Source organism: Magallana gigas, chromosome 2 (assembly GCF_963853765.1).
Source record: "Magallana gigas chromosome 2, xbMagGiga1.1, whole genome shotgun sequence".
Classification (NCBI taxonomy): Eukaryota; Metazoa; Mollusca; class Bivalvia; order Ostreida; family Ostreidae; genus Magallana; species Magallana gigas.
Window position 1 is genome coordinate 4,499,390 of NC_088854.1, and position 13,617 is coordinate 4,513,006.

Consider the following 13,617-nt stretch of genomic DNA (forward strand, 5'->3'; position numbering starts at 1 on the left):
AAGAAAATTTTTAAAGATTTTCTCTATATATTCTTATTTAAAAATTCATCCCCCATTTCGGCCCCACCCTACACCTGGGGACCATAATTTGAACAACCTTGAATCTACACTCTGAAGATGCCTCCACACAAGTTTCAGCTTTTCTGGCCTAATAGTTTTTTAGAAGAAGATTTTTAAAGATTGTCTCTATATATATTCTTATGTAAAAACCCATTGCCCCATTTTGGCCCCAACCTATCCCCGGGAACATTGATTTAAACAAACTTGAATCTACACTACCTGAGGATGCTTCAGGTGAGCTAAAAAGCAGTGTAAATATATCACGATGACTTTCGATCTAAACGTAAGTAGTGTCTACATTTCATAAAGACAATTATGTTATATTATATTACTCAATACAGTTATATTAAAGAGCTACTACTTTTTCTTAGAACGACTTTCAGTCTCTACAGTCTTATAAAGAGAAGCTGTGTAGTAACCATTTTCTAATTATGTAAAGTTGTATTAGCTGCCGAAATGCTGTCCATTTATAATATTATTTTACCATTAACGAACTACGTAGCCATTAATGGTCAAATTCACATCTATTAATGATAAAATAAAACCAAAATGCAAAATTAGTACATCGTTGACAATTATTGTTTATAAGGTTTGTTATTAAATGTGAAAAGTTTACAACGACAACGCTGCCAACAACGGCAGACAATGGACAAATTTTGATTAGAAAAGTTCACTTGAGCTTTCAGCTCAGGTAAGCTTAAAAAGAATATATAAATTGTATTTTTATATTTCAAAAACCTGATGTTTATCTTAACGCATAAATATCCATGTCAATAGGCATAATACTAGTAAATGTAATAATGATTTTGAACAATTTGACTTAAATTGTAAGTAATGATTCATATCCACAGAATCAAAGAAAATTGAAACAATTCTTATCTTTTATATATTACTAATGCAGGTTATATCTGAGAGAAATCTTGCATTATTTCAATGCTAGCTAGGTTTATTTTGCTAACACAATATTTGGTTTTCTGAGACATATCTGAAGGAAACTTAAGTTGATGTTATGGGGACTGGTTTATTGAGCTTACAAATAGAGATATCAGTATAGACTTACATACACTCCTCAGCTTCAGTCTCGTTACCCCCTATTTCAATTTTTGGGGCCAGGTGCCCTTTACAATCCTCATTAATGGTTGACGTAGCCAGACAATCCTTGTAGGTCTCCAGTCCTGAGCAAAATGTTTTTCACTAAGCTTTATAAGTCCCATAATTGATTTACATACGTATTAAACATTATGTTTTTAATGAATTTTCATTTATGCAAACATGTTGTTGAAAAAAAGGTACAGATAAAATGCAAAAGTTAGCCTTTGTAAGAATTTTAAACTTTTACACAAATAAATAAAAATCAGCAGACTCACCATTCTTTAAGTTGGCATCCATACAAAAGGCTTTCATTTTTTTGATTGAGCTTTCCATGGCTTTATCAGTAAAACATCGTTTGTATTTAGATTCCACGCATTTAATAGCACTGTCCAAAACAGATAATTTTATTAAATCCATTATTTTTTCCATATTTGTTTCAAACATGATTCACAAGTTTAATCAGAGTTCTATGAGAATGAACAATATATTAAATATATAACTATTTTTATCTACTGTGGAATCATTAGAATTTGTGGGGGCCAATTTTTATGGATTGCTTAAAATTTAAAGGTTTGGTGGGTTGTAATTTCGTTTAATCTCTTATACCTACAAAAGATATTATGCCATTATAATTCTTATTTATTAATTTGTGGAGGATAGTTATTCGTGGATTAGAGGTACCCACAAATTCCACTAAAATTGAGCCGCCACGAAATGTAATGATTCCACAGTAAATATAAAGATGCTGATACAAATTAAACTCACCGACACCCCGACTCATAATCCGGTTTGCTTGGGATGCCGTTTGGAAAAGTATAATCCATGTTGCATTCCTTAATATAGTTACACATTGCTATGGAAGAAAAATTCACAGATTAAAAAAAAAATACTTCAATTTCAAATTAAGGCAAATTAAGCAAAGGAAGTTGAAGTCCGATTGGTACAAAAGTATATCCAACAATATGGCATGCTTAAACAAATAGGGTGTAAAAATTTCAAGCATCTGCGATATATAGTTGCTGAGAAAAATGCGACAGAAATTTTTGTTACGGAAAGACAGACAAACAGACACAAAAGGGAAAAACAGTATACCCCCTTCTCCTTCTGAGTGGGGAATAATAAGTTTCTAAAAATATGTAGAACAGACAGATACTTAAAGTAAGTGTTCAGTGTATGTATAGGTCACTGGACAAAATATCACCACAATATTGTGACATGCGTTATTTTGAAATAAACAAGCAAATGAAATTTAGCCCAAGTGGTTTTTTTTTTGTTACTGACAAGGTGACTGAATTTGTCAACTCATTCGCTCCTATTCAGTTACATATCTTAATGGTTTATGACAATATACAATATATCATCCTGACTCTAGAGTAACTATATGTATTAATTCTACATACTTGTAAAATACATGTGTAAAGAACTGTGTCTTATTCTAAATTATATAAAATAATTTAAAATCTTTATAAAATAATTACAAATATAGAACAACATTTAGAGGAAATTTAAAAATATATTTTTTACTCCTAATCTACATGTTTATCTTAAAAAATTGACAGCCTCCTTCAACAGTTAATTACTGTAATTCATCAGTTCATATGCATGCATACTTTTTATTTATGTATTTAACCAAAGTTGTTCGATTCAAGGTATCTACCAAAAGCATTACAAATTTGCCATACACTTTCCGCTGTGTTGTTAATTAGTTTGCCCTTCTTGGTTTTTATTGCAAGTGATATATCTATTAGTAAATACATACTCCAACTGAATTCAATCAAACAAGAGGCCCATGGCCCACATCGCTCACCTGAGAAACAATAGGTATGATAAAATCAGCTAAATGGAATCATAAAACAAACTATCTAAACAGTGTAGTACTATAATACATGTAGATCCTGTAAAAATAAATGTCAATTTTTTCCACTGGATATTCTTATGTTTATTATCATTAGTCCCTTTTCTAACAGGATGATTTTATAGTAATATCACATGTTGAGCATTGCAGCTCTCAAACAGATCCTAAACAATTGTTTATAAATGGGATATAAACCTACATCCAACTCTGAACCCCTTGTGAGACCCAATCATCCAGGAATCGTCCAGAAGCAAAAATCTACACAATATTAAATAATCACCTAGCTGAAGATTTTTAAAGATTTACTCTAAATATTCCTATGTAAACATTCCACCCCAGTTGTGGTCCCATCCTATCCCCAGGAATCATGACTTTTACAAATTTGGATCTACACTACCTGAGGATGCTTCCAGAAACTTTCAGCATTCCGGGCTAATTAGTTTCTAAGGAGATGACTTTTAAAGATTTACTCTATATATTCCTATTTAGAAATTTGATCACAAATTGTGGCCCAACTCTACCCCTGGGGGTAATGATTTTCACAACTTTAAATACACTCTACCTGAGAATGCTTCCACACAAGTTTCAGCTTTCCTGGCTGGTTAGTTTTTGAGAAGAAGATTTTTTAAAGATTTACTCTATATATTCCTATGATAAAAATCAACATTGTAGCCCCACCCTACACCCAAAGGGTCATGACTTTGAATCTACATTACCTGAGAATGCTTCCACACAAGTTTTAGCTTTCCTGGCTCATTAGTTTCCAAGAAGATGATTTTTAAAAATTAATTAATAATTCCAATGTAGAAAGTTGACCCCCCCCCCCCATTGTAGCCCCATATTACCCCTGGTAATGATATTCTTAACTTTAAAAAATACTACCTGAGAATGCTTCCACACAAGTTTTAGCTTTCCTGGCTAATTAGTTTTTGAGAAGAAGATTTTTAAAGATATTCTCTATATATACCTACCAGGTATGTAAAAAGTCAACCACCTCCATTTTGGCCCCATCCTACCCCCAGGGGTCTTAATTTTAACAACTTTAAATGTACAGTACATGAGAATGCTTCCACATAAGTTTCAGCTTTTCTGGCTAATGGTTCTTGAGAAGATTTTTAAAGATTTACTCTATATGTTCCTATGTAAAAAGTCGACCCCCTCCATTTTGGCCCCATCCTACCCCCGGGGGTCATGAATTTCACAACTTTGAACCTATATTACTTGAGGATGCTTCCTCATAAGTTTCAGCTTTCCTGGCCAAATGGTTCTTGAGAAGTTTTTTCGAAATTTTCATTAATTCCTAATTATCTCCCCTTGTAAGAAGGCTTGGTCCTTAATTTTCACAACTTAAAATCCCCTTAAGGTAAGGGTGCTTTATGGCAAGTTTGGTTGAAATTGGCTTGGTGGTTCTTGAGAAGATGTTGAAAATGTGAAAAGTTTACAGACGGACAGACAACACGGACAGACAGACGGAAGACAAACAAAATGTGATCAGAATAGCTTACTTGAGCTTTCAGCTCAGGTGAGCTAAAAAGCGTTTCCACTACCTTACTCCTATTTTTGCCATTTTGGGCTGGTTAATTAAAAAAAAAAGTAGGATTTTTATTCATTTCACAATTTCATTCAGATAAGGTAAAATTCAATTATAATATACTGACATCACCTCACACTGATGAAATACTGATGGTATAAGCAATACTTTGGTGTGGGCATTTGAAGGTTATTGGCATTTATAAGTATAGATTTTCATAGTTTCACGATCGTTTACAGATGTGAAATATAGATTAACTGCATTAAATAAAGTTTCAGAGATGATAAACTATATAGGTTTATTGACTGTTAACCATAGTTTACGAACGCTAAACTGTAGTTAACAATAGTTTATAGTTAACTATATTTAACAAATGTAAACTATAAATTTCAAGTATTAATCTAATTTTATCTGTCTGCAAATAACGTTAACGATAGATTATGCTGATAAATATAGATTCACATCTACTTATTATAATTTACAGTCGTTTAGTATAATTAAGAGCTGTTAATCATAGTTTCGCAATCGTAAAACTATATTTATCAAACAAAATATTTTTCTGCAAATGCGAATGCTTGTTTCCAGTGATAATTACAGTTTATGCTTCTGAAACATAGATGATTGCGTTAACTATGGTTAACAGATGTGAAAGGACTATATATGGTATGGGCCTAAAATGGCCCCCTAAAAGGAATATCATTATTTTACTGTAATTCTTTTTCTTTGTACAGATATATATGTGATGTTTTAACTTTATGTTCATTTTGATTCAAGTGCCAACAATTTAGAAATACAGCATTTTAAAGACAACCCTTTCCCCCCATTTTTGCATTTTGGCATAAATAAGCTTGTTTTCAATCAGTTTTACTTTCAGGAAACATAGAGCGCATGCTTGAACCAACAAAATATTTTAATCAGAGATGTATCTAGCCAAGTCTAATAAGTGACAAAAAATTTGTCCTAGTTCAAGCATGCGCTCTATATTTCCCATTTGTAAAAAAGATGAGAAAAATGTCAATTTTCGAAATAGCGTCACTTCTGACGTCATATACTGCAAATGAGTGCAAAGAAATCAAACAAATATGTGAAAAATATATTTTGTATCAACTCCTCTAAATTATAACATTACATTTTATTGTACCCGAAACACTTTAAATAATGTTGAATTATCGGGGCCAAATTTAACTCTTATCATATATAGTTCTTTAGATTATCGTCGATAACTATAGTTTTCTGTCCCTAAACTATAGTTTATAACTGTTAAATCTAGTTGATCGACTGTGAAACTATGATTAGCTCATTTTGGTGAATTTGGTGTGCCATAATTTACCTGTACAATTCGTTACCACACGCTGAACACTGGTCATGGACATATCATACCCAAAGTTCCCCTTACACACAGTACCTAGGCTCATTAAACACGTCTGAATATTCGTGGCGTCTTCACTGTAAAACAATCCATGTTTTGTTTAAATCAATTTAATTTTACTTCAGCATATCAAACCATTCAGCATTGCATGTGGGTTTTAAAAATATAAATACATACATGTAAAACAAAACAAAATATTTAAGGGCATTAACTGCTGATCCATAAAATAAATGCTTAGATTATAATAATAAGTGCCTTATTCCTATCAATTTTCTAAACATCATCAAATTACCAAGTTAGATCAGAATTACTGCCTTCTGTTGTGTCAATTCCAGCATCCACGTAACATTTCCGTAAACCTACGGTACATTGATCACCACCTGTACCAAAAAAAAACATTTTCACATAGTTTTAGATATGGCTGGGATATTGTAAGTGGTTTTTTGGGCTATTAACTACCATAATTGTCATCACACATAAAGAAACAACAGTGCATGTATTCCGCCAAGACTTAATCATGTTAATAGAAGCAGTTTTCAAATTCATGATCAAAAGAATGCAGGTAGAAAATAGGGAAAGAGTTATCATATATATATAGGCTCATATATTTAAAGAAGCATATATCTGCAAATTGTTAAAATGCAAAAATGATCTGTGCATGTCGATAAAATTATAAAGGTTCTTAAACTTTTATATATCTTATTTCCTTAAATCCTCATTAGATTAATCCATAATTATTGTAGATTCCTTATCTTAAGGAAGTACTTAATTCCAGTATTCAAATTGTGATCATTGAATTTTTTCATTGATTCTGTCCAAAAAAAGGGCAAAATTTTCAAACCCGCGAGACGTGCTTTTATGCGGATATTATTTCAAGTGTTCAACTAGGAATCAACAGTACAGTACTGCTCACCGCATGTATACAGTACCAGTAGGTATCTTCATATGTAAAACCCCTGTCACACCAGAGCTGCGTCCTCCCGCCATGCGACGCGCACACTTTGAACACGCACAAATTACGCGCCAGGGCTCTGCTTTCTGATAAACACGCCGTAGAAGCATAGTGAGGTCCCCGTGACAACGCTGAAAGATCTCAAACAGCGCCACGAGAGCTCCGTCGGCGCGCTCAAGGAACGCAGCTAATCGCAGTGTAGACGCAGTGATAAGTCAATTGCGCTTGCACGGAGACCTCACGGAGTCCTTTGGGATCTCACTGCGTCTCTATTGTGCTCTCACTGCGCATCCACATGGTTTGAACAAGTTGTTTTTCATTTGGCTGCGTTCACACGGCAACCCCAAAGAGCTGTTGCTGCGTTCATTGCGTTCTCGCAGCGTTTCTTCTGCGTTTATACCGCACTCCGATGGCGTTTCTAGTGCGTTGTCATCAAGACCACAAAAACTTGAACAATGAATCAAACTGGATGTAGATGACTATGTAAAAAGTAGCATTTGCTATTATTCCAAGACCTATCAATGGACGTAGATGGAATTCATGCCATTTGGTTCTGATGTTTTCACATCTTTTCAATATTTACTAATAACAGATCTTTTTTGTAGACCTGACTACTAAGACTTCACAAATTTGTTAGAAGTAGTTATGTTTCCATTACAATGTACCTTTTCATAAAATCAAAAAATACTACCAGGTAGTTGTAAATTCTTGTTTGTTTCCCAAACAATTGTACAAATTAAATTTAATCTACCAAGAAGTAAAGAACGTCTTGTGCACGCAGTCAGCTCGCAGAGCACGCCGTGGACGTGCAGTAAAAACTCCTAGCATGTCATGAGCGCACGGCGGAGACTCAGCGAGAGCGCAGTAAATCGCCATGTAGAACTCCGTGGAAACACAGTTACACACTGTGGGAGCTCCGTAAGAACGCCTTGGTCGCCGTCAGGACGCCGTGACATCTCCACTTGTAAAATTTTCAAATAAAACTATACATTTTTTCTGACTTTTCCTTGCGATCCTACGGCGATTCCATGAATTTTACAACGCCGTGAACACGCCAAGGGGATGCAGCTTGGTGTGACAGGGCCTTTAATTAGGAAGGTGGGTTCAAATGTAAATATTTACTTCTATTAGGGATGTCAATTTTACTCGGTTGGCTTAGTCAATTAATCTGAGGCTTTAGTCGAGCAATAGTCGAGTACTTGATGATTTACTAATATTAGAAACCGTGAGTCCTTGATTTTAAATCAATTCATGCTACTGCCGCACACATCTTATCTTCAACTAAAGAACATTAAAAACTTATGATAACATATACTAAATGTATTTGATTTAAAATGAATTGAAAAGTATTTTATCTAAATACCGTATACGTTAGAAAATGTCCTGGCTTTTCCTTTTTTTATTGTGACTTATAATTGAGCTCTGTATCATCTCAGGCAAATCAAATGTGACCTGTTTCACGGTAAGTCATTGTCCGTGCCTAATCAACAATCATAGATTAATGACTATAGCAGAGCTCGTGGCAAAGCCATGATGCAAGCACCGGATAAATGCACATGACACAAAAATAAAATGACGTCAGTTTGTTACTTTAAAAACTATGTTTAAAAATAAATTTAAAAAACAGACTGTTTTGAGATACACAGGCTTGTATCACATTCTTAAACGGTCTGCTCAATTAAAAGGTGTATGCAGAGGATTTAGCAGGATTAACTTTCTTATTTATTTATGATTTGTTGTACAGCCCAGGGTTGTCTCTAAAAATTGAAGTAGAAGGGAGAAATAAAAAAGTAGAAGGGGATCTGGAGGTCTACCTTATAGCTAGATTATGTTTGAAATGCAATAATAGCCGGGTAATCACGTCACTTTAGGCGGGTAAATTCCCCGCCTCCCGGGTCTTAGAGACAACCCTGACAGCCTTCCAGTTATCATACACTTAAGCAACATGTTTAAATACTTAAGACAATGAGAACCAATGCTTAGATTTAAGAGCACGCTAAATTTCTGCCTTAAAGTTGAGAGATTTTATGCAACATGCTAAGCAATATTCTAAGTCAAATCTCAATCTGCTAAGTCAAAATTCTGTACTTAAAAATATGCTTAAGCACATAGGAATTCTATGCATATAACCCCCTATTCTTATGATATCTTTTTAGTCGAGAATGTGAAACATACATGTATGAATACTCTAAAATTTAATTTGCAAGGATCATAACACAATTCAAGATCCATTTGTTTCTGGGAAGAAACTCTCAGAAATCAGCCTGTTATAAGATAGCTAATTTTAAGGTGGTTCTATACACCACTTTTTGATGTACGCAAAAAAGTACGCAAAAAAGTAAATCTGGATGCGTGCAATTTCGGTACTACTGGCTGATTTAAACTGAGGCAAATTGTATGATGGGGACCGCTCTTTTAAAAAAAATTTTAATTGAATAGTCTTAGATTTATATTTTTAATTGGAAAAATCATTTATAACAAGTTGTGTCGTATTATTTATCGTAAAAAACAATAAAATCAAGTCTATATATAATTTTTTAAATATTTCTTTCTGATCTTCGATATCTTACAGCGTAGCTCAGTAGGTTAGTGGGTTCACTACAAACCTGTAGGTCATGAGTTCGAATCCCGTTGGGGACAATAAAATTTTTAACTTTCCAAAATTTTCTAAAACGTATTTTTTGGTTGAATACTGTGAAAGAAAATTCTAAACCGGTGAAAATATTTTAATTATAATACACCTTAATCCACATTAATAGTGACAGATGTTCCTAACCATCATAAGGGGATGGGAGGGTGGCTTTGAATTTCTCTCAGGTTGGGATACATAAATCCTATTAGTTAATTTCCCCCTTTATTTATTTGACTAAGTTTTGCATTAAAGCGAATAAATTCACTTATATAGGCCTATAATGAAATATGTATGTATTTATCATTCCATCGTGATATTTAGAAAATTTTCTTTAACTCAGAAATGAAAAGTCCCCAAGATGTTTGGGCCTTGGGACTTAAGAACGATAACTCTTACCTGAGGAACTTTCATACCAAATAAAATTTAAAATATTTTTTGTGTATATTTGCAATGATTTTTATTAAAAAATTTTATGTCACAGTTATTAAAATACATTTTCTTATAACATCAAGCAGCTTTTTCGGATAATTTGTCAACAGAGTAAGAAAATATGAAAAATTATGTTTTGGGGAAATACAAAAAAAAATTGCAATAATAAAATTTCTGAATGTTAAGAAGTATTATATTTATTTTTAGGTGTCCGAAGGAAATATCCATCATATGACAAAAAAAATTTCTCTCAATTTGTTAATAGTTAACTTTTTAAAAATTATTTTACAAAAACACAAAAAAACATTTGAAAATTCTTTAAAAATACCTATAGTATCCATATCATCATTTTAATATTTGATAAGTACCGTATATGTTTTGTGGTCTTCTATTGAAAATTGGAATAAACTGTGGGTGTATAGAGCCACCTTAAATTGAAAATTTGAGACTACTTCTGTCTGTTCTATCAGTGTGCTATAACAAAAAAATATTCCTTTCATTTCTATTTAACCATATTTGGGAGTTGATTTTAATCAACTCTCCTATGCACTTACTCGGGCAAAGTGAAAGTGAAACAGTGTTTGGACCTAAGCGCAAATCAATTCCGCTGACAACACTAAGTTCTTGAAAATAATCGATAAATTCGATGCTATGTATTCTGAAGCATTGTTTTTCAAGAAAACTTATTTATTAATACCATGAAAATAGTAAGATTTTAAATTGTACAAACAGTTTAGATATTTTTTAAAGTCGTATGTATTCCTACGCTAGAGTTCAATGTAGTCTCGTTCAACCAGACGCTTGGCTGTCTCCGTTAATATCCGACAAAACAGAGTCTCTTTTGCTTGTCGGAGATAAACGGTGACAGTCGAGCGTTTGGTTGAACAAGACAAGAGTTCAACCTTGCCTGGATCCATACAATTTTTCAGAAATTTTTCGATTACTGATACTACTTGCCATGCAAAATCACATATCGTTGATTTTGAATAAATGATAATCGATAAAATCAACTCCCGTCAGTACTTCAGTACTTTGATTTCTATTTGTAATTGTTAAGTTTTGTTGGGGTCCCTGTAGTTAGTTACCTTTACAGTTTGACACCACATCCTGGAAACTGGTCATGGTCTGGGTAAACACATAGTTCCCCTCACACACAGTACTTAAGCCCATTACACAGGTCTGAACAGTCTTGGCGTTTTCACTGAAAAACAATCCAGTTTTATTTAAATCAATTTAATTTTACGTCAGCATTTCAAATATTCAGCACAGCATGTGGGTTTTAAAAAAATGAATAAAACAAAATAAAGAGAAAAAAATAAAATGAATTTCTGTCCATCTGTTCATTGGATCACCCATCTGTAAACTCTTCACATTTTTTTTATTTAACATTGAAAAAAACATTTACAAAGAATTTTCTTTATTTATTCTAATGTGAAATTTTAAAACCTCAATGGTAACCCTAGAGTACTCCTAGGGATCATATTTTGAATCTACACTGTCCAGGGACACTTTTATCTAATAAGTTTTAGCTGCTCTGACCAAATAATTCTTGAAAAGAAAATACCTGGTATTTAAAGGTAATTTTTAATCTAATACCGGTAAAAGTAAAATTTTCTCATCTTTGTGACCCATTCTAATTCTGGGGATCATCATTTTAATTTACATGCTTCCATACAAAATTTAGTTTTTTGGGTTTGGTTTTCAAGAAGATGTTTAAAGACTTAAAGTCTTAAAAAAGTTAATTAAATGATTCTCATTATCTCTCCTAACTTTATCAAACTTAAATATATGTTCATACCTAGTAAGAATACTGTGTGCCAAGTTTTTTATTAGCCCAATTAATTGAGCGAGGAATTCAAAAAAGTGAAAAGTTTAATAAATGGATGGGCAGACAGACAGGCAGACATACATATGCTATAAAACAAAAAAGTGATCAGAAAAGCTCAGCACTTCAGCTCAAGTCATATAAAGGTTACATTGTTCAACAGTTGAGTATAATTTGCTAATAAAAGATGCATTGGTTCAAGCTGCTTGTGAAAACATTTTTATATGACATAATCCATGAAATTCTTTGACTAATAATAAGTGCCTTATTCTTATCAATCTATCAGATGGTAAATCATCAAAATACCAAGTTATATTAGGATTAATGCCTCCTGTTGGGTCAATTCCAGCATCCATGTAGCAGTTCTGTAAACGTCCGGTACATTCGCCACCACCTGCGATTAAAAAAATCAGTTTAACATAAATTAAAACTTTGGCTCGGATTTTCCCTCTCACTCTAAAATTAAAAACAAAATATAAACTCAGTCTTTGAAGACCTCATGAACTCCAAAAATTTACATTAAACATATCAAAATGATCATTGCTCCAGTGCAAAAGGGGTAACAAAATATGCATACATACAAAATATCAATATATTCATGTACATAAATCTCTATTGACTACTAACGAAGGATATCATCTGAAATGATTCAGACAAAAACAATTTTAACTAAAGCATAAAAAACGATTGTTGATTACATGAGCCTGCATATAAATTTAGTTATTTAGCTTTAAGAAAAAAAGCCCTTGTTTATAATTACTAGATAATACAATGCCAATGCTTATTTGAAACTAATCCAGCTGAATTTATGGTATGCAAGTTTGTTATAAAATGTTTTAGAAATTTAATTGTTTATTGTACAATCTATATGTTTTCTAACTGTCTGGTATTCAGATGATTTTATGTATATTACCTGCACATATTGGTTCCACAGCATTAATCGCGGTCATGCTACTCTGAAATATTTCATCCGAATTACAGTTCTCCTTGAGGGGCGCGAGGCAAGTCATAATTTTTTGAAAACTCCTGTAATGTAAATTATATGTATGCAGGTATATAATGTTCTCTACTGAAAGCATGAGGCAGGCCAGAACAAACACTGAAATAACTTTCAAACTGACATATACCTGCCCATAGTGAAGAACAGAGATAAACATAAAGCACAGGGAATCACTATATGTGAGCTCCACCTCCGCCCTGGCCGAGGCTTGAACTCACATCCTCTGAAACCAAATCTCCTCGCACTGAACAAGACCTAGGTGGCCAGGTGGTTACAGTCTCTCAAATGTTCTACTTTCCCATTTGAACAGTGAGTGAACAGTGAGCACACGCTGAGCGCACTCTGAGCAAACGGTGAGCACACCACACGCTGAATGGAATTTGGTGAACGCTTATGAACGATGAATGATGAGTGAATGTAGAACACAAACAAAGCGCAAATAAAACAGTGAACGCATGGTGAACGATATGTGAACGCTCTAAGACCCGGGAGGCGGGGAATTTCCCCGCCTAAAGTGACGTAATTACCCGGCTATTATTGCATTTCAAACACAATCTAGCTATAAGCTAGACCTCCAGATCCCCTTCTACTTTTTTCTTTCTCCCTTCTACTTCAATTTTTAGAGACAACCCTGTGCTATCATGAAAGTTGACAAAACAATCCTATCCTATATCCTTTTCCTGCATCCTATCATGAAAATAATCTCTTACTATACTAGACAATCCTACCCTATACCATACCATTTATATTTAGGAAGTTAATTATACAAATTTAAGACAATAATAGTTTTTTTTCACGAAGATTCGAATAATGTAAAATTAATTCATAAAACCAAAAATCTTTAGAACGAGGTAACTTCATTCTTGTGCATC

At 33.3% G+C, this 13,617-nt stretch overlaps 1 protein-coding gene across 1 annotated transcript in view; it reads right to left on the reverse strand.

Moving 5' to 3' along the window:
• LOC105347327 (uncharacterized) overlaps positions 1-13,617 on the reverse strand; it is an 89,303-nt gene that overhangs the window by 2,672 nt on the left and 73,014 nt on the right. Inside the window, exons 11-17 of the mRNA XM_066074635.1 lie at positions 12,052-12,139; positions 11,006-11,121; positions 6,200-6,287; positions 5,869-5,984; positions 1,918-2,005; positions 1,428-1,537; positions 1,121-1,235 (exon numbers count right to left, since the gene is read on the reverse strand). Of these exons, the coding sequence (XP_065930707.1) occupies positions 1,121-1,235; positions 1,428-1,537; positions 1,918-2,005; positions 5,869-5,984; positions 6,200-6,287; positions 11,006-11,121; positions 12,052-12,139 (721 nt within the window). The remainder of the gene's footprint in view (positions 1-1,120; positions 1,236-1,427; positions 1,538-1,917; positions 2,006-5,868; positions 5,985-6,199; positions 6,288-11,005; positions 11,122-12,051; positions 12,140-13,617) is intronic.